Source organism: Salarias fasciatus, chromosome 15, assembly GCF_902148845.1.
Source record: "Salarias fasciatus chromosome 15, fSalaFa1.1, whole genome shotgun sequence".
Taxonomy (NCBI): Eukaryota; Metazoa; Chordata; class Actinopteri; order Blenniiformes; family Blenniidae; genus Salarias; species Salarias fasciatus.
In genome coordinates this window covers 19104694-19126413 of record NC_043759.1, presented here as the reverse complement: position 1 = coordinate 19126413, position 21720 = coordinate 19104694, and the positions used below count along the sequence as shown (strand labels likewise).

At 46.0% G+C, this 21720-nt stretch overlaps 1 protein-coding gene across 10 annotated transcripts in view; it reads right to left on the bottom strand.

The window, feature by feature from the left end:
- Positions 1-6470: 6470 nt before the first annotated feature.
- Positions 6471-21720, bottom strand: part of epb41l2 (erythrocyte membrane protein band 4.1 like 2) — a 41582-nt gene continuing 26332 nt past the window's right edge. For 3 of the 10 annotated variants that reach the window (XM_030109688.1, XM_030109689.1, XM_030109690.1), the window contains exons 14-24: positions 21535-21611; positions 17022-17081; positions 15239-15406; positions 14391-14618; positions 13440-13508; positions 12449-13054; positions 11169-11297; positions 10824-10919; positions 10532-10612; positions 9278-9392; positions 6471-9088 (exon numbers count right to left, since the gene is read on the bottom strand). In XM_030109688.1, coding sequence (XP_029965548.1) covers positions 9288-9392; positions 10532-10612; positions 10824-10919; positions 11169-11297; positions 12449-13054; positions 13440-13508; positions 14391-14618; positions 15239-15406; positions 17022-17081; positions 21535-21611 — 1619 coding nt within the window. In that variant the 3' untranslated portion in view covers positions 6471-9088; positions 9278-9287. Of the gene's footprint in view, positions 9089-9277; positions 9393-10531; positions 10613-10823; positions 10920-11168; positions 11298-12448; positions 13055-13439; positions 13509-14390; positions 14619-15238; positions 15407-17021; positions 17082-17687; positions 17721-17903; positions 17955-21534; positions 21612-21720 lie in introns of all 10 variants that reach the window. The other 7 variants (XM_030109691.1, XM_030109694.1, XM_030109696.1 and 4 more) reach the window with 7 other exon arrangements.

Genomic DNA, 21720 nt, shown 5'->3' with positions numbered 1-21720 from the left:
TCTTTTCTTCTTCCGCGGCCGACATGCTGATTTCTGACACACGTCCGTCGGAGCAAACTACCGACCAGGAGGAGCCTCATCTGAGCGGCCAGATGGTGTCGATGCATGACTCCAGGCTCCATGTAAAATCCAACATGTTTTCCCACAAGTTCTGATGATTGCATGTTGAATAAGGAAAACTGCGTTCCAACTGATTCGTGAATCGATCAGTCATCTGTCGCACTCCCAGAGCCGCAGGGTGTCACAGTTCCAGGCAGAACCCAGATGCAAACTCTCAGGGCAGAGTAGAGTTCAAAGGGTTTATTGGGAGCAGCGAAGCTTGAGCGGAGGCGTCCCGAGGGAGAATCCAAAAGAGAAACCCAAAAACCAGAAAATAGTCCAAACACAAGAATATCCAGGAAACACAAGGGAATACAAAGAGGAGTGGAGGGTCTCTGGATCGGGCAGTGAGACAGGCGGGGAGGGGAGGGGAGACACACTGACACAACCTGGACATACAGAGGGAAGCCAGCAGGAAAGGTGAGAGGTCAGAGACGCAGACAAGACAGGTGAGTCACAATAAAACAGGAAGAGATGCAGACCTGACACATTACACTGGAGCCAATTCCAGCCAACCATGGGCCAAGGCAGGGCGTCTGCAGAGCAGCATCACATCATCCTCATATTTCTATTCTGTTCACAGTTGGATATTTAAATTACTGTTCAAACAATTCGGTATAAACTGCAGAGACTACTATCATCTCTGTTTTTTGGCGTTGACATGCCAGATGAGAGGAAGCGTTGAGACAGTGCTGTGAAACAGGAGGATCCCCACTTATTTTTCTGTTAAGGCAGAGCTCAGATCTCATTTCCTGCCTTCAGTGAAGCCAGGCGCTGCTGATTTCACCCGTTCTCACACAAATAGAAAACCAATCGATGGTTTCCCCAGTTTGTGTTTGATCCTACAAAGTGTTTCATTACAGTTTTCTTCCTCTCGCTGCGGCATTAATGCTGATGTTACCACAACATGTGTTCACACTGCAGCCCGTTTTCGCCTCCGGGTATCGCAGACCGTCCAGCAGCCCGTTCTTCCCCCCCCCCCCCGCGGCAACACCTGACAAACCTCCTGCTGACGGCGCGAGCTAATTAGGAGGCGAGGTATCGGAGAAAAGTGTGTGTCCCGTTATCTTTTAACAACAGCAAGGTAGAGTCTGAAAGAGTCGGATCAGTGAGTCCAGCAGTCTGGCCTCAAAGTAAAGAGTAAAAACAAGCTCAGGCCAAAACCTCTCACCAAATGAAATGCCTTCAAACGAAGAGACGGAAATTAATTACAGCAGATTAAGTGGATTTAGAAAATGGATGGTTGGTATTAAATTAAATGATTCAGTTTCAAATCAAATCAACGGCTGGATGGATAATAGAGACGCACTTTGAACACGAAATATCAGTCAAGCTCCAAACTTCATTAATATTTAATACTGTCCCTGCATTTTCCCCCAATGCTGTATTTAATTAACTGCGAGCAAACATAAATAATTAACGGCCCAGACATAATGCGTGGATGGATTAAAAAATGGAGGGGACTGATTAATCGGTCCAATTACTTTTTCAGAATAGAAAAAAAAAAAAAGTCCTCTCTTTTTGTGCATAAAGATCTCCTATTGACAACAGTCATTTGTTGAAAAAAATGAATTAAAAAAGATCAAATATTGACGTGTTACACTCACAGGTTACATTTCTGTTTATTTAGTATTCATTGGATATTATAGAATAAAGGATCAACGTATTTAAAACAAAAGCATGGGGGTTTTTTTGCAGTTTTTTCCTCCCACATGTCGCTCCTCTCTTATACAAACTCATTCAAGAGGCTTATTAAACAAACAAGGCAATGACGTAAGTTAGAGACGTCCACTTACTTTGTGCCTGTAACACAGATCAGTCCTTAATCTATTTATGATAAAATCCACATGCACAAAAAAACACAACAGAGATGATTCACTTCCCTCCAGACGAGGCTTCGGAATCACAGGAGACGGACGGAGAGCGTTTCATCAAACTGTACAATCAATGAAACACAGGATCTGTTCCCACGGTGCTGACAACACACACACACACACACACACGCACAACCTTCCACCCACACGATCACACGCGGGCCAGTGAAGTTCTGAAAGCGGATGGATGCTGCTTCATGACTTCCCCGGCAGACAGACAGAGAGAGGAGGCAGAGTTTCATGGATTCTGTGAGGATAAACGCAGACAGTAACTCACTGGAAGCAGACACAAAAAGAAAACTTTACAGGAAAATAAAATCAATATATCTATGCCCCGACCGTAACGCTGATGTGAGGCAGAGTCTATTGATACATGTTCTTCACTTTATAAATGATGCATGTTGAGATTTCCTCTGGTCTGAAAACAACTCCTTTATTCAAATTTGTCATTTAAGGAAGTTTGCAAAGTGATCCAAAATTCTTTCTGGGCATCAGGGGAGCAGTTTAGTCTGATCTGGAGGAAGCATTTAGCCCCAGTAATGGAGGCTCGTGAGAGATTTTTCCAAGAGATATGAAAGTACTGCTTCACTTCCTCCATCCACTTTTCATTGTGCAGAATAAAGATCAAGCGTTTCTGGTTCTTTTGGTTGTTTCGGGGTGATTTATTCCTACATTTTACTTTGTCTTTGAAGTAATTCAATAAGATAAGCTGCTTAAGAGCATACATGAATCAGAAATTATCAGGAAAAAAACACAAAACCACCGGAAACAACTGCGGCGCGTTAATCTCAAAGGAGCTCAGAAGTATTTTTTCTCACAGGCCTACAAACACACACGCACACTCACGCACACACACACACATACACTAAGCCAATTAGCTCTTCAACACGATGAGATACAACACTTTGTATGTGTGAGTGTGAGAGTGTGTGTGTGTGTGTGTGTTTTCCACTAGTACAACATGCACTCGGCCACATAAACACACAAAGATCTCAGACTCGCTGCATCTCTAAAAATAAGTCCATTATCTACAGATCAATCAGAGAAGCAACAAAGCCAATCAATGGTATTGATCTGGACGACAGCATCACTCAATTAGCCGGCGTTTCTCACTGGCTGATGCCAAATTACACCTGAGATTCTATCCTGAACGGTATAGCTCTCCTTAGTTTTGGTGAAACCAGCTTAACGGACAACAACAAATATGAAAAATCAAATATTTATTAAGTGAAAAATGTGAAAATGTCCGTGGAATCTAAACCGTCGTTATCCTTCCTCATTCTGCCGTGGGAACGCAGTCCAGCTTGATCCCATCAGATCGGCTTTAAAGCGATCAATACCGCCACTGATCACACAGACGGGGGGGAGACAACAGAGACGGGACTCGTTCCAGAAGCACATTTTCAGCTGGAGACTCGGTCGGCTCAAAGGTCAAAGGTTCAACGATCGAGCGCGACTCAGAACACACAAATACACACATGAGAAACACACAGCGGGTAAATGCAGTTACTTTTCCAGATGTCTTGATGAAAATACACTTGATTGTAACGCACACACACGAACATGCTTGAATGCACACTCTCTCTCTCACACACACACACACACACACACACACACACACACACTTGCAGGCTGGGCCGGTAAAGCTAATCTTCTTAATAATCACAAGGTTCGACTGTTGAAAGAGAACAAAGTTCAGCTGGTGAACTGCGCTGGCAGACAAGAAACCAAAAAACACACACAGCAGACGACACAAAGGAAACCTCGGCGAGTGTGTGTGTGTGTGTGTTTTCTCTCCCTCCGTTGGACGCCGGCATTTACAATCTGAAGCTTTTATCTAAACTAACTCAGTAATTACTCTGATTGAACTTCAAAAGTTCCCCTTCGGCCTCTGATTGAATTCTGGAGACTAAAAGTTGAGGCATGGCGGCTCGGTAGCTGCTCGGAGGCTTTTTCACTCGCCGGCGTTCAAATCTGTGTGGAGCCCAGAACCTGTGAGTAGCCATTCGTTTTGTGTTTTCACTGCTATGTCGTGCACTCTGTGGAAACCCAGAACCTGGACTTTCCCTCACTGTGAGTGCCTCAGGTGTGATCCTGTCACATTCTCCTGACGCCCCCTTCTCTCCTGCAGGACCATGGAGGTGCTGTATTTCCCCTTTAATGACCTGGCTCGGCTTATTCGACACACCTTCTGCGTGTCGGATCGAGTGACAGCCGGCTCTATTTTCCAGTGGTTCTTCCTCCTCTACCTCTTCGTCTTTGTCAGTGTGCTGCTGCTGCTGCTCATTCAGTACTTTTGCTGGAAGTTCCAAGAGGGTGAGCATAAAAACACAGTTACCGTTACGCCGTTGAATCAACCGCAGCCGATGAAGAAAAAATAAAACCTGTTTTCATGTTAACATAAAATGCAGCATTGTTTATGAAAACACTCACAAAAAAACTGTCAAGTGTGTCTTGGAGAACAATCAAAAAAAGTCCTCAGAGGAGAACATGACAGCCGATGTCGCCTGCAGGTAGAGAGGAGAGCGTCTGGGTCTGAACCAAGCTGCACTCCGAATAATGAAAAACAGCCAAAACAAGCTGCGGGCGGAAAGAGAACTTAGATCCTGCCAAAGTGACATTTTGGGGTTGAATCTAAATTCAACCGTGGAGATACTGATCGCTAACTTGAGGATTCGACACACTCCTCTGGTTGTGTGTTTGTGTGTGTGTTTTGGGGGAGATAAGACTGCAGTAGATTTCATTATATGCAAAGCATGAAGACTCTGGAAACATGGCTTTCCTTCAGTCTGTCGGTACATCCTGGTAACAAAAGGTGTACATGTGATCAAAACAATCAAATTATACAACAAGCTTTAGTGAAGTTTAGTGTTTCAACAGTCCATGGATCCCAGCAGCCATCCTCAACTGAGTGCTATCATATAGAAACTGTTAGGAAATCCACTGGGGCTGTGGTTGATGCAGTAAAACATGTGGAAAATGCATGTAAATAAAATCAATGAGTCTTCATGGGTCACTGTGCAGTCACACACACACACACACATCTCCAGCATCTGCTGGAGCTCTCAGTGGATTCGGAGTGCAAATGGCCTTAATGTGGAGCACTGTCCTCCTGATGTGTGTAAAAACACACACACATCTGAAAGCACTGGAGCAACAACAGTAAATCCACATTCGGTAACATTTTGACTAAAATCCTCTGGAGTCATCAGATGGATGTCAGATTACACCTCTTACTGTTGAGGGAAATTCTACTGAAGCAGCTCCTGGAATTTGCTGCCCGTTGCTGTTTGTCGGTGGGGGGGGGGGGGATGTTGAACGTACGTGAGGGCAGCTGATGTGTGAACTGTAGCACCTTTAAGAGAATCAGCCAGCGACGTGGAAAACCCCGCTGCCTTTTTCCAGCTGGTTTCCATCAGAGACAGACGACCTTCTGAAACATCAGACAGTTTCTTTCTTGAAATTTCCCCTTGAATGCAAAAACCACACTGAGAAAAAAAAAAGAAAAAAAAAAAATCTTGGTTCCTAATGTCAGCACGCTTTACCAATAAATGCCGTCTTCTCTTTCCCACAGCTGATGATGAGCTGTCAATATATTTGCGAAACGGACGTGGGATCTACCGAATCGCTCCTCCTCCGGAACACCCCATCAGGAGGAGCGTGGGCTCTCACTGGCACGGCTGAACGCACCCGTCCATCTCCAGCACAGTCACACGGATGTGTTTAAACCATGGGGCGTTCTGCAGCGACCGAGGGGATGAACTGAGCACACAGAAGTTCAGAGTATAACAATCCTTTATTTAAACAGTGTTACACAGAGTGGGGGGAGGTGGCGGGGTGTAAGGAGACACGACACAATGAAGCCGCTAGACAGGAGTAACCTACCAGTGATGACTGCTTCACTAACGGGGAGCCGTGCGGCAGCGGGTGGCTTTTCCAAAATCTCTCTCTTGTATTTTTTGTTTATTTGTTAGATAAAATATAAAAAACTGTGCTGGTTTTCACGTGTCCAGCGTGTGGAGGAAAAGCCTGAGAGGCTCCAATTAGCCTTTTTTTAAAACTGTCACTTCTGGAAAATTACACCAGTCCGCATGTAACGTTCTCATTAAAGAGCAGTAGAAGTGAAACGCCTCCCGATATTTTTGCTTCCTGGAGAAAAAGGCTACAGTCGTGACAGAAAAGCCGGACCCCGCCGCCCCAGAGCTCCTGTGATCCCAGAACCAGTTCAAACCTGGAGCTAAACGTACAAAAAGCAAGCGGTGGCAGAGACCTCGATCTGTGGTGGTGGTGATTCCTCCATGTCAAGAAAACGACAAAAAACACTTAGACAGTTTTACAAAGATGCAAGGAGTGTGTGTCTGTGTGTGTGTGTGTGTGCGTGTGTGGAGGGAGGGGAAGTAGCACGAGAAATCCCATCATCCGACAGCTATTTCAGTTTTACAGAGAAAAATAAAAGACAACATATGAAGAGAGACTTTACAAAGATAGTTGTGTGTGTGTGTTTTTTTTTTCTTTTTGAACAGCGAAAGCGTCCGAAGCTGCCTAGTGTTGCACGGTTCACTCGTTAAAAAATGTTTCACTGCTGCTTTTGTGTCTTTGTCAGAGGGTTAGAGGTTAAAGCGTCCCCCCTCGTGGAATGTCATTTAACTGCATAGCACAAGTTCAAACCCGGCCGGCGTTTCCCCGATGGAGAGGCCGTCCCCGTTTGCCGGACACGTTTTGGTTCACACAGAATTTTTTAAAAAACGGGATCGGGTAGCATATTTCATAAAGTCATGCAGTTTAATTTCTTTATTTTCTTTAATCTATGTCCTTTTTCCTCTCCCCAAAAAAAAAAAAAAAAAAAAAAAAAAAAAAGCAAATACAGTTGTCTTTCATTTAAAATGTACTGATGTCCGCAGACAGAAAAAGGAGGATGTGATTGAATCTACACAGGCTGAATGGAATGTTTCTTTCAGAGAAATGTGTGGCGCTTTCTCGGAATTTGTAGCTGCTCACACTGAAAATGTGTCACCGTGATGCATTAGGGATGCACGATAACATCAGCGTGTGGCGCCGTAAAGGAGATGAAAGTAAACTACTGGCCTGGAGCGAACATTCGCACGAATAAAATCACACTTGTTTAAAAAGCTTGAAGCCGGAGCGTGTTTCTGCAAACCGCTGGAGTGTGCGTGGCTGACCCGTGTCCTTCCTTCACCGCAGTCGGTGCAGACTGATCGAAAGCGGACATCAAACATCGGTATCGTGCATCCCTCGACTACACATCCTGTCGCAAAACACGAAATGCCGCCAGTATTTACACACAGCCAGATTCTGCTGCGTCGTCACTCTTCCACATCTGTTTGCAGCAGACTCGGAGTGTTGTGTATTCCAGTGGTGCGATATCCGAAAATAAGAAATCAAATGTCAAGGAAACGCGCAGAATCACAACAATGCAGTGGACCGTCTGGTAGAACCGTCGCCACACAGCCGGATGGTTACATCTGTATGCAGCTGAGATCACCTGTTATCTACACACTCTCAAACCACTCGACGCCATCCAGGCTCGCGCCGGAAAGATACGAATGTGTCAACACACGTTTGAGTTTGGGACAGAAGCGCTTCCAAGTAGCTAGGACTGCACGTCCTGTTTCTGGTACCTGTGCTCATCACGGTAAGAAGCTCATTTCTCGGTCATTTAAATTGCAGATCTGCAGAACTGAAGCGTGCCATTTCCAAAGGCCAGCCTGCATCAATATTCAAGCTTTTTTTTTTTTCTTTCCTTCTCTAAGTTGTTGGTTGGCACTCTCCCAATTATCCTTCAGGTCAGCAGTCCTCCCACCCAATCGAACGTCAGCGTCGCTCTCCCGGGAATGGTTAGTGTCGTACGGCGGGCGAGTCCAGGGAGAGCGGGGCGAACGCGGAGCTGCTCGCTTTGGTTCATCCTCAGATCAAATTCATTACGATTTTTAGAAAACTTGAAGCTAAAATGCAGTAAAAAAAAAAAAAAAAAAAAAAAAAACAACTCACAAATAAATCCAAATGAATTTGTTCCCAATGTGTCGAGCTTGTTCAACCCAATTAAGTTTCCTTCCATTGTCCCTGTGAGGGCCGCCCAGTGTGCTGAGTGAGAATGAACCCAGTCTGCTGCTCGTCACACTCCAGGAGTGTGGATGAACGTGAAGTACACCGTCAGGGAGAGGGAAGACGAAGTCTTTAAAAATGATTATTCTGTAATGAACATTTGAAGTTACAGCTGCTGCTTTTCTCTAATCATTAGTAAAAAGTGACGTTTGGGACACAGCCGCTTCCAACCGTTCCTCTGACTGTGAATGTGTGAGAGTGAGTTAGTGTGTTGGATTTTCTTACAACAAAAAAAAAAAACACAAAACAAATCACACTGTGTCCCCTGTTTTCCTGTACTGCCGCTTCTTATTCAGATTTTAGGGAAGTTGGTAACATTATTATTCCCGTTTACGCCACTGTAATTGAACATTTTTGAAGAAAAACCGATCGTTTCATTTGGCAAGAGCTTCATTCATGTGTAAAGACCCGCATCGTGAGTGTGACAGTCCTTTGAATTTGACAATAGTGACGGAGATAAAGGTTTTCTTTAACAATGGCAGCCGGATTGTTTTACAGAAGGTCGCTGGTGCTCACAAAATTAAAAAAAAAAAAAAAAAAAATATATGACCACTACAATACGATGATCATTTCGAACTTTGAATCTCATTATGAGCGGCCGTCAGTGTATCCCAATACGTGACAGACGCACTAAGCTTCTCTCTCTTCTGTAAAACAGTTAAACAAAAATCACTAAGAAAAATAAAAATAAAAACAAACTACAAATGTTAAGCTAACAAAGTGGTTCTTTTTGTTCCCTCAGAAGGATTGAAGATGTTATTTTCTTTTTTTCTTAGTTTGTGTGGAGGAAATTTAGATGCGTGAGAGAGACCGCTCGGGAAGAGAGTGGCAGCTTCGGTCCTTTTTGTTTTTGTCTGAATCGAATCCTCCTCCTGGTCGTCGGCTCCTCCATTTCTCCTCGTCTTCTGTCGGTCAGGGTCGCTCGTCGTCGGGTCGTGAAGGTCGTCGGATGTCAACGGGGTGGGGGAACGGTCGAGACGCGCACTTCAACTCTGGGAAATAGAGGTCAAGACAATCAGCCGGAGGGGCGGCGGTGATTAACCGGAGACCCTTAATGTCCGCCTCCCTGAGCTTTTCCTTCATCACCGAGCATCCAATTAATTCCATCTGCATCTCCCTGAAGGTTAATAATAAGAAAAATACTTTAGTGCTAATGTTATTATTGTTGTTGTTGTTATTACCTGGGTTCAGTCAATCCTCTTCCTCAGCCAGCTCAGTTTCTTTATGAACCACCACTCTGGTGACAGACATGTCAGGATGTTGCTCTTTGGCCTCCTTAATGGCCTGGGCCAGTGCCTGCAGCGCCACGGAGCAACCACAGGGTGGCAGCACCGAGCACGGCGGGCAGTGGAGGGAGGGAGGGAGGGAGGGGAGGGGAGGGGAGGAAATGGTGGCGTTAAAATGAAAAAGAAAATAAGAAGCACAAAGAAAAATGACAGGAATGCTGGATTTACATTTTACTCTCCAGGAGGAGGAGCGAGTCCCAAACCAAAGTAAAGATAGACCACCGAGCGTCACACCAATCAGAGGGTTTTTTTCTTTTTCATGTAAATCCAGCAAATCAGACCAGACGAGCAACTTAAAGCAAAACGTGGAACAGGAGTCATGCAGACCTGAACAAAATAGATGCTTCTCTGAACACACATGTGACACATCTATTTGACGCCACAAACACCGTCAGGCTTTACTTGTTGGGAGTTTGTAGTGAGAGTGAAGGGACTCCTCTGGAAATAAATATTTCTCTTTCAAAAAACCCCAAAAAGACTCTCAAACTCAGACGAGATGCTCTGCATGTGGACGGTGGCGCGGTATACTTCTAACAAATGTAGCAATCGCGGCCAATTTTATCCTTGTTCTTTGCTTTGTGAGGCAGTGCGGGGAAGACGACGGCTTCAAAGAGGACAGGCTGGACGGTTCAATTACAGCCGGCGCTCTCATTAGTGTGTAAAGATCCCGACACTGAGACCGAGCGTTGTCTCATTTCAAATCCAATACGGTGTGCGGACGGCGAATACAAAGAAAATCTCATTGTGATGGATCGCAGCGGCTGGGATGTGATTTCCTGTCTGGAAACATCTGAGTCTCCGAGGCGAAGACAGAACATTTAACGGAACGAGACATGGCGTGCTAACAGAATCCAAAAAGACCGGGACGCCGTTTTCAAGATGCAAGGATGCTGATGAGTGTGATCTGGGTGCAACCAAAGGTTTGTGGGTTTGTCTTGAAGAGTTGCGGGCAAGACGGCCAGCAGCATGGTGGACATGTCACCAGAAGCCTGGCTGTTCCCTCACAGCTAAGCGAGCTAAGTCATCACGTAAAACTGCAAGATTTCATCGATTTTGCTTGTACGTTCAAGAGTTAAAATGTGCGAACTGCACACCTGGATCTGAAAATGAGAAAACCCATCCATCCAGAGGGAGGAACCGAAGACTGACCTGGTCGTGGTCGATGTCGCAGTCGCCGGTGATCACGATGCGCTTTTCGATCCTGGTCTCTGACAGGCCCCCCTTTAACGTCTGAAACAGAAAGGGACGGCGACAACAACGCTTACGCTACTGCCGCTCGTGGTTGTTTGTTCCTCAAGAGGCAGAGCGGACACAGCCGGGCATTGTTTGTCTGTTTACAGATGCTTGTTTTGTGACGGTTTCACCCTCAAACAGTCATCTAACAGTATCGTGAAATGGCAAACTGGTGTGTGTGTGTGTGTGTGTGTGTGTGTGTGTGTACCTTGGTAATGTGTGTCGTCGTGGTAGTGCAGAGAGACTCGGAAGTGATTGTTTGGGCGGTCATCAACACTCCGGGCTCGCCATCATTACCATCCAGCTGGTGACAGAGGGAGACAGAGAGAGGCGATCAGCGGCGCGCTATCGCTGCAGCTCCTCTATAAACATGGAGGAAACACGAGCGCGGCATGCACTGCGGCTATAGAGGGAAGCACTTTGGGACAACGAGCTCAAAAATAATGACAACACTAAACGTCTGCACAAACACAATCACGAGCACGGACACATGCATGAAAATGACACAAGAACACAACAAAGAAAAGTTTCCCTGTTTTGGTCAAGTGAGCACCTGAGCGGCCTCGTATGTGATGGTCTTGGTTTCCGTATGTACGATGGGCACTTCTTTTGTGGCTATCTCAGTTTTCTGGGCTGCAAACGTGTCTGAAATAGTCACCATTTCTGTCTTTACCACGGGCGGCTGGGGAGGGAGGAGAGAGAGGAGTGGGGGGAGGAGGAGAGAGGGTTAGTACATTAAACCTGAGGCTGACGCCCTGACGGAAGCACAGCGGTGTCGCTTGCTTCCAAGTTAGTTTATGACCGACGAAAATAAACCAGAAAGCAGTACATACTTAAAAATGATCAAACTAACTCCAGGTTGAATCAGAAAATAAATTTCTATAGCTAATTCATGCACAAAAGTCCAAATTCATCATGCAGGACATGCCAACAACTGCTTAACGCAATAAAAATAGCTAAAGAGCAGCAGCAGCAGCAGCAGCAGCAGCAGCAGCAGCACAGCTACGGTAATATCTTTGGCTTCAACATGCATCTCGGAGAATGACACAGCACGAACATGCATAAAACATGAGCCGACGAAACAAGGAGCGCTCGGATGACTGGCACACAAAACGTCTATTGAAATGTAAACAAGATGAGGAGCTGGCATTCAGATGAGCAGGTAGCTTTTTCCAAAACAACGATTGGCAATGATGATTTCCACAATGCTGTTACCATGGCGACTGTGATACGCCAATTAAGCAGTAACAGAGAGAGGAGCACCACTGCCAAACACATGGGAGGACACACAGACACACAGACACACACACACAACCCAAAAGGTGAAATACAGCATGCAGAGCAAAAAAAAATAAATAAATAAATAAATAAAAATGAAAGAGCATCATGCATTTCCCACTTAGGCCCCATTTACTTCACAACACCGACAACAGCGAGACGGCACACTGTGAGAAGGCTATCCATGCTGATGTCTCAGTGATGGGATGGAGCATGACGACAGAAGATGAAGGAGTTCGAATATATAAAAATGTTGAAATAAAAGTAGACGATGTGTGGTGGATCGAGATCAGACGCCACTACCGACACACCCGAGTCGTGGCGAGGGAAAATCGGTCTCTTTACATGGGAGTTTTTAGCCGTAAACTTTTCACTAAGGGGGTCTTCATGGCATGAGGATGAGTGTGAGTGTACATGGGGCTTAAATATTCACACAAGCAGTAGGGAAACTGGCACTGTGGAAAGCAAGGAAAGAGAGAAGTGGGTGTTTCTACGGCTGGCAGGAGGGATCAAAGCCTGGGAGAAGGTCCGAGGGCGGCCCGGTGGAGACTTTACCTCTGAGCAACAAATAACCTGTGGCCGGGGCTCTGCTTCGGCCAGTGAGGCTTCGCCGTTCATTTTAGGCTCCTCCCCTCCGTCGGCGGTCACGCCCGCGTCGGGCAGGGTGTGGCCGTTAGGGGCTTCGTCGGGGGTCACCATGGGGTCGTCGGTGCTTTCCTCCGCCTCACGCTTCGTCTCCTCTACGCTCTTCTTCTCCTGCTCTTCTGTTTTAATCTCCTCTGCAGGCTGCCTGACCTCGGCCGAGGCAGAGGTCACGACCTGCGCCTCCCTCTCCTCCTCTACCTTCTCCTGCTCCTCCTCTTCCTCCTTCTCCTCTGGTATTTGTGTGTGGGAGATGGACACGGACACATTGGGGTGGTACTCCGCCTCTTCTTCGCTCTCGCTGTCTGATGAAATGCTCTCCTGCTGCTTTGGCTTTGCCTCCTCCACTACCACTACTTTCTCTTCGGCCTTCACTTCCTGCTCCCCGGCGTGGTTTTCTGCCGGGGCGCCGGCGGGGGCGCCGGCGGGGGCGCCGGCTGTCACTGTGACAGGCTCAGGTTTGGGCGCTCGGGAAACCTCCTGGACCACAACAGTTTCCTCGATTTCAACCTCGGGTGTCTATACACACACACACACGCACATACACAAGCACGCATGTACACGAGGTGCACGGACACACACATACACACACACAGTGAGGTGCACACACATACACAACAAACGCATAGGAACAAAAAAAAAACAAAAAAACAAAAACATGATCATTGAACATAAATGAAAAAAGTTAACTGAAAATAAATCAATGATAAAGAGGTTTTCAGGGTATAAAAAAGGAGGATGAAGAAGTTCAACTGTGGATAAAAGACATGAAAGTTGGAGGAACAAGCTGGGAGACGGGAGATTCAAGCGGCCAGTGGGAAATGAGTGAAAGCGTGAAGGGGATGATGGATGAGAAGCATCACGATTAGGAGGCTGGATGGATGGGTAATAAAGTTAGGAGCACCTTCGCAGGTTCTTTGGTATCAGAGATTGTGTTATCGGCTGGAGCTGCTTCGGTTTGGGGCTCGCTGACCTGCGTGGAAAGAAAGTTACGGCGGCGTTAGCGATCGCACTCCAGCACAAACGCGGTCGCTGTTAGCGCTGAGCCGCATGACGACGCTCGCAATCCAAACACAAGCAAACCTCTGCTTCATACAGGTGGTTTTAACTTCTCCATGCAGAGTGGAATTATCATCCAGACAGTGTTAAATTCATGGAAGCAGGCAAAACAGATGGGACAAGAGATTAGGAAGGACATGAAAGCAAAAGAATTAAAAGAATATCCAGAGCCCCGCATCTTTGCTTAAAAGAAAGATGGTATTGAAGCCAGCAAAGCTTTTGAAAAATCCAGAAAAAAAATCCAAGAAACCGCAATAAATACGTGCCAAAGTGGACATTTGAAAATAGATTTTGTACAAATTTCTAACCTTTTGTACAAAACACCATAAATGAAGATAAATTTTCAGCATAACGCAGACTGCTGCTTCAATACCAGCTGCATTTCATTCTTTTTCTCCCCACCGAAACAGACGACGTTGTAGCAAAAACCACAGGCGGGAACATCTTGTTACTTCTGCATTCATATGGTACTGTATTTAACACCAAACAGCAAGCAGATGATATATAAGATCTGCCAGGTGATTTCAGCAAACACTGACCAGAGTGCGTCAACAGTTCATTCAGAATGAATGGCAGCAGAAACATGTCAGCAACCATTCATTCAACATTCAGAGCAAGCACTACGAACATCCAGGACCTCTTAAAAGTTTAGCAAAACACTTGAACTGAAACATTAAAGTGGGTCAGTTTACTTTCACTGCTGGTTAACCGAGCAGAAGAAACAAACACGGACTACGGTGTTCGGTTTGGAGGGAAAGTAAACTGACTCCGAAATGTTCAGCAGTGGCAGAAGCACCTCAGCGGCAGAGAGAGAAGCAGGTGGGGAAATAAGAAGCCTTTGCGGAGGAGGAGGAGGAGGAGAACTGCAGACGGCGGCGGAGGAGGCGGGAGCGGCTGCCGAACATGTGGTTACGACAGCATCTAGTGTTGGCTGGGGAATACTGCAGGTGGCCTCGGCCGCCGAGTGAAATCCAGTGTCTGAGCGTCTACTGAAAAGTATAGAGGCTATCTCCTCTTCCAGGCTCTACGGCAACACAGAGAAGGCAGACGACACAGAAAGCAGGGCGAGAAATGAGGCACGTCGAAAGACGGTGAGAAGGAACGCGGCTCTTTGCTGTAGGAAATGAGAGAAAGCATTAAAGAGAGAGGAAAGTCTGCAAGGCAGGAAAGAAGAACAGAATCTGACCACACAAACAGAGCAGAGCGAAACCCATGTGCTGTAAATACTAAAATATCCGGCAGACGAGAGCTAAGCATCTCGAGAAGTTCCCAGAAGAAGACAAACCCTGCAAGTGATGAGATGAAATTCCAACGAATGAAAACACCAGCAGGAGAGTAAGAAGAGAAGGCCAAAAAGTGGCAAAAAAAAAAGAGGAAAAAGTACAACAAAAAGATCCAATGTCTGTTAAAAATGAAGAAGATGTGAGATACGAAGTGACTGGAGGAGAGGAGAGAACTCAACCGGGACAAAGCACACAAACACAACAACATATTCTTCTGGATACAAAGACAGCATTGTTTCTTTGCAAGCGAAGGGAAAAAAAAAAAAAAAAAAAAAGGCAGTGGGATACTCTGCATGATGCCATTTCACCAGACGACCAACGCGCCGATAAAATTCCAGCAAAAACATCCAGACAGACGTACCACTTGTTGCTGCTGAACGCGTATCGTGGCGGCGGGAGAAGAGGTGAGACGCTTCTCCCACTGGTTGGGCTGCGGAGGAGAGGGAGGCGGCGCCTCCATAAAGGAGCGTTTGAGCTGGCTAATGCTAGCTTGGTGTTTCAGAACCTCTTCCTGGGTCTTATCATGGTCCTAATGGGAGGGGGGTGGAGGGCGGGGTCAGGGGGTGAGGGTGGGGTGAGGAGCAGGTGAATGAAGTCAAAAAAGAAGTTGGGATGAAGGATATGAAGGGAAGAGAAGGGATGAAAAGAGGGGTGTCATAGTAAGAGGATGGGGTAAAAGGGTTAAAAATAGGAGTAAAAATATGGGATGGTAAGAAATGTAATGGTGAAAAACATAAGAAAGTTAGAGGAGAGAGTGGTGGAGAGAGGGTCAAAGGGAAGGACAGCAGGACAAAGGGACGGGGAAGGAAAAACATTTGGTCACAGGAACATTAGTCTGTCAATCCGTAGGGAAACAGGACGGACGCCACGCCTCACTGAAGCCTCGTTCCAGGTTTCTCTGACACTTGCACACGTGTGCGTGTTCGCAAGCGGGCTGCAGTGAAACTTCGCCGTCCGTCTTGCTGCTGAGGTTTTCTTTTAAATCAGGCCAGGAATTTCAAGGAGCATTGCAGAACATGAAGCTGGTAGTGTTGCTATGTCTAATGCAACATGTGTGAATTTCTTCCCATTTTACCTCCATCCGTTCGCCATTTTTTCCACCTTCAAATTTAAAACTGTATTTTGAATAAAGACTAGTAACTTTAGTCACGAGGAATAAAAAGATGATTCTAAACTGTGTCACTATCAGCCTCATAATTCACAAACAAGTTGCTGTTGTTGTTTTAGTACGTTATCAAACCGCAAATCACTCGGCGGACCCAGGCGCAGGGCCGCTGCCGTGGGTTAGGAGGGCGGGGTTAGTCGGGTTAGGCAGAACCGCCTGGCGATAATCACACTTCCACATAAATCCAAGATTGAAAATACAAGATGCAGCTGTCGCAGGACGGCGCTCGACATGCACGGAGCATGCGTGAGAGAGTCACACTGCAAATCCTCTTCACAAAGCAGCCATTGTGAACACTAAGCTCCCTTTGCTCTTGTGTGGACGCAAACGTAAATACATGTTTAGCATTTCGCAAGGTCGACACGGCTGACTGTGGAGCCTGAGGATGCCGTCCTCTCCGTCTTTCAGGGAACACTACGTAACGTGGATAAGCACCACTTGACATCCGCGACTCCGTCTATTCAGGCGCTCGATCGCGGCCGTCTTTCTGAGAGCGGCCGTCGATCTAACGACTGTCGAGTGCGGCAGACAGTAATTGTGTTCATTATTTTCACCATTAAAGGCACACATCCCTGGAACAAGGCTGAAACTGAAATGTGGAATTAACTGATGATTTCCCACTCTGTGAGTCGGTATTTTACAACACGTTCTCGTTTCATGCATTATTCTTAATGTAGATTACTGTATCAGTGAGTGGGTTATGACATAAATCACATCAAACGCTATTCAACTGAGCTGAAGTGTTCCAAATAGCTGCCGTGCGAATGGATTCATACAATTTGTTTCAACAACACAAGAAGGACTGAGAAAATCTGCAGATTTGACGCAGAGTCGATGCACACGCAGGCATGCACGCAGAGTCTGAGAGTGCGAGAGGGCAGCAGTCTGGTACAGAGGAAGTTTGTAGTTCTGATGGCGTCAGAGTCCACAGAAACATGTGAGTCTTATTTTCAAGCCATCAGATGACGCCAGTACCAACCTCCAACATTAAATTACTGTGCCTCACATAAATATTGTCCCCATGCACTCTCATTGGACTCTGGAAGCACAAAATGAAATATTATTTCAATAAAGTAATTAAAAAAAAATAAATGTGACCACAAATATAATAAATCATAATAATTAAAAAAACAAACAAAAAAAACCAAAAAAACAAATGTATCCCAAACTGTGATGACCACTGGAAAGAATGGGTACATTTTGGGGTAATTCATGAACTCAGTGTGGCAGGAACCCATTAAAACACATGCAAAATCCAAGGCATTCACAGTAACACAACAACCAGCAGACATGTACACAACCCGACAAATTCCATGTGTTTCCAGCGAAACTCCACCAGAAGAACCACAAAACGGTGAAGCGGTGAGACTTTGAGCCACATCAGAACATCTGCAAGTGAAAACTGGTTCAAAGTGCCCGTATGGGGTCAGTTTTTACAACCAGTGTCAATTAAAATTTTCACAGAATACATAGTTAAATGCATTGCGCTTTCAGATTAATATCGTTCATTTAAAAACTGACTCCATATCAGGGCAACTTTGTCAACCACATCGAAAAAAAAAAAAACAAAACAAAAAAAAAACCCACACCATGAGAACAAAAGATTGACAGACCAATACAAAATGATCAGTAACAGTTTATAAACCTTGGGCGGGGCGGGCTCGCTGCTTCCAGGTGACTGCTGGGAGGGTTAAATCCAGGAAGAGAGTAAGTAGAGGAGGTTAGATTTACTGCCCGTCTGTGTCGCTACGAAACCAGCTGAACGCTTATATTTACAAGTATTTTTTTAACAGTGTAATTTTGTGTTTTTTATTCATGATTTTTTTTTTTTTTGTGCTGGATAAAGACGGGCCTTACAGACCTGGGAGGGGACGGCTTCTGCATCGCCAGGGCTTAAGTCCGCCTCCTTAACCTTCAGTGTCGTTGCCATGGTGATGGTAGTCACGACAGAATGAAGGGAGGTCGGGGTACGAAGAAAGAAAAGAGTGAAATGGATGATGGGAGGAAAAAAAAAAAAAAAAAAAAAAAAACAACGTTCCTCTCCCCGGCAACCTTGGGAGAGTGGTTGGTCATGTGACCTTTGGGACGGAATCCCCTGGAAGTGGAACTGGGGGTGGTCCGTAAAAACAGCAACATGCTGCTAACTGATCCCACGAGCTGCAGTTTGCTGATTTCAGTGTCAGAAATTGGAGGACTTCTGGTTTCAAAGTAGTCTTTTGTTGTTGTTGTTTTTTTTTTTAATAGGAAAAAACTAAGTGAAAGAAACATATCTTGGTAGGATTCTCTCAATGCAAACTTTCCAACGTCGAGACAAACTTTAAGCTGCACTGGAGTAAATGTATGTTCTCCTAAATCCGCTCATTTGCATTTGCTGCTGTTTTTGTAAAGCATCACAAACACCAGACTGCAGGGAATCGGGGGAGTATAACACCGTCTACTCTTAACATCTATTAACAATAAAATACAATATGCTTTAAGAGCGGTACGTCTGAGGGGGTTAAGCTACGCTGCGTCTCCTCTGTATACACAATCACAACATGGAAGCAGTAGCTGGTCCCTCGTCTGCTCTTGACTCTACGAAGGCAAAATGGAAACATCTTTAAACTATATTGCACGTTGATACGTTGTCATTTCACTTGGTGAGTGTGAGATTGATCTCCTGAGCAAACACACACACAATATGTCTTTTTGGCAACTAATAAGGTCTGAAACTCACATCTGAGCTTGTGTCTTTACATCACTTAAATTATTATATCTTTGATTTTTGATTTGAATTTCTTCCCTCTCCTTAAAGACTCTGTACAATATTTATAACTCTTCTTATAATTTGTTTTATCCCTCTGTCTACAACATATCTGCATTTCTTTTCTTTTCTTATTAACAGTATTTCTCCTTTTTTAACTCCATCCTTCTTACATAATTTACTTTTATCTTTATAAGCAGCACAGTGAGGTTGGCAGGGTGCGGGGAGGGTAAGAAAATATCAGGTGAAAAAAGTGCTAATGGCAGGGACGAATCGAAGCTGGAGACAGTCAGAAGTATAAATTATCTCCATTCACACTTTGGGAAAAAAGGAATTAGTACACAAGGTAAGACAGGAAATCTAGATATATGAATATGTGCTTGTGTGTGTGCATGTGTGTGTGTGTGGTGTGTGTGTTTTATGCAGCCGGATCGCACATCTCCTGCATCCACGCGGTGCCTGTGAGGTGCCTGACTCGCGGAGGTGTGTGTGCCGGTGTGAGCGGTGAAGTGCCGGAAGCGGAAACCAGCCGGCCGTCGTGCTCGCCGCTCGGCGTGTCGCCGACGGTCGGCGGCAAAACCGCCTTCCTCTGACTGGAGACGGCGTTCTCTAGGTAGTACAGGGTCAGGCCGAGGGGCGTGGCTAAAACCAGGGCCAGGGCCAACGACTGGCTCGCTGTCACCATCACAACCAGGAGGAAGGTCACCAGCAGGCCGGGCAGGAACAGCGGGGAGGGGTTGAGCAGGTAGCGGTGCACAGAGGCGCTCAGCTCGGAGCGAGAGAAGCCGGCGAGACGGGGGCAGGAGGAGAGAGACGGCACAGAGAAGGGAAGCGAAGAGAAGGAGGGAAAGGAGGAGACGAGAGTGGAGCAGGTGAGGGAGGACGCCGAGGGCAGGCGGAGCTGTGCCGGGTGGGAGGCGGCCATCAAGTGAGTGAATTTTGGAGGCAGGTATCGAGTGAGGAGCGTCACAGCGTGGGACCATTTACACGCCAGAGTGTGAGCTATTTCCTCTATCTTGGAACCAATGTATTTTGGTGTGGGTATTTTGGACGTTTGCACTTTCAGCAGAGACTTGGATGCCAGTTTAGAAACGGCAGAAGTGAAAATGTTCGCTTTCTTAGTTATTTCTGAAAATATCTTTGTGGGCAGACGCGTGTTTCCGCTCTCGGACACGGAGAGAAAAGACAAAACGAAAGAGACGCATTTAATCACGCCGGCCAGAGAGAAGCAGCGACGCCAGCGCGGAGGTCCAGCTGTTCTGGTTTCAGCCCGGCAGCCCTCCTCACAGCCCAAAAGCTCGGAAGTGTGTGCCGGGGCTGAAACGACGGGAGGAGGGGGGGCCGAATTCTGAGCGAGGTCGGCCAGCTGCTGATCGGTGAAGAGGGAGAGTGTGTGCGAGGGCAGGCGCCACAGTGTGTGTGTGGCGTCTGCGTCCTCGACATGGCCTTCGTCTTCGGAGATGTCCGACAGGACTCGGTCGAGCTCGGAAATGGAGTCGAGTGAAGGGGGGATGGATGAGAGCGAGGATGAGGAGGAGAAGGAGAGAGGAAACATGAAGATCGACTATCGGTGGTAAAATCAGAGAGGAGGGGAATATACACGAGGAGAGAGCGAGAACGGAGAGGAAAAAATATGCACACATCGCCACAAAGTGAAGGAGCAAACCATGTGAAACCAAAATAACCAATGCAATGTGCATAAATAATAGTTTCATGTCATTTTCATTAAATAATAATTCAAAAAGAATTGTGGGCATGCCAAAAAATAAAAGATGTGATGTATGCACACAAAGTGGGATTGAGTGAAGGGAAAAAGAGAAAGGAAAAGAGACATAACATTAGTCAGTGAACACGAAACAGCAATAGTCTCAAAGTGAACACGGCAGGGTAGAGAACAGTGCAGTATACAACAGGAGCAACAGTGTCAACAACCACCGACAGGCAGAGGTCAGGCCCAAGGTGCCGGGATGTGGGTGAGAACGGAGAGAGAGGAGAGGAGAGGTGGAACGAGGGGGGGCATGCACCACAGCAAAAACTATAAACCACTGACTCGTCTCAGTAGAGGGGGGAGGAAAAGGTGTGTGAATGAAAGGCTACTTATAAAAGTTGGTCTGGTGCGCAGCAGCTGTCGTCACCGGAATAAACCAACAGAGTGAGGACCGGGAGAAATCTGTGTCACAGTGTCCAACGGCTTCAGACACTCTTCTCTGACTCTGTTGCTTCATCCTGGTCATTAAAAGTCTCAGTTCTACTGGGATTAAAAGGATATTTGCTTTTGGAAGGCAGAGAATGTTTCCATTGACAAGCTCTAACCTGATGGGTCAATTAATCCCCTTTCAACCGTTCACAGTGTTGCTCCGGTCAAGATGAAATTATGTCACAATTTCCCTGATTTCACCTTAATGTAGGTGTAAATATACGACACTCTGAGTGTGGGTGAGTCTACCTTCGACTGACTGTATGTGGCACCTGTAAAGCAGCGTATCACACCAGGGAAAGTGAATTCAAAAGTTGATTAAAAAAACACACACACATTCAAATCTTTGCACAAAATCAGCTATCCAATGCTAATCCAGGATTTAGAGAACCATTTCCAACGTTTCGTACATATATTCTCTTCTCTTGACACAAATATGCGTGAAAATATGAAAGACTGCCAGAAAAGGTGTGTTCTCCATCTTGCTGGATTTTCAGTTCGTCCCCGTTCCTGTGGACAGAGGTGCGACACATGACTTGTGCTCATACACACCTTGGAGTCGGAGTGGAGATCTAAGCGCGGCTCGTGCCCGTTCTCAGCGCCGGCCTCAGTTATGCTGATCACAGGCGCTGTGAGGACAGAAACACACAGTTAAAAAAAACAACTGACTGATTAGGTTTAGATATTAAATATGGCTCAATGTTCAACAGTATGAACAGAAAATAATAGCGAAAGTGG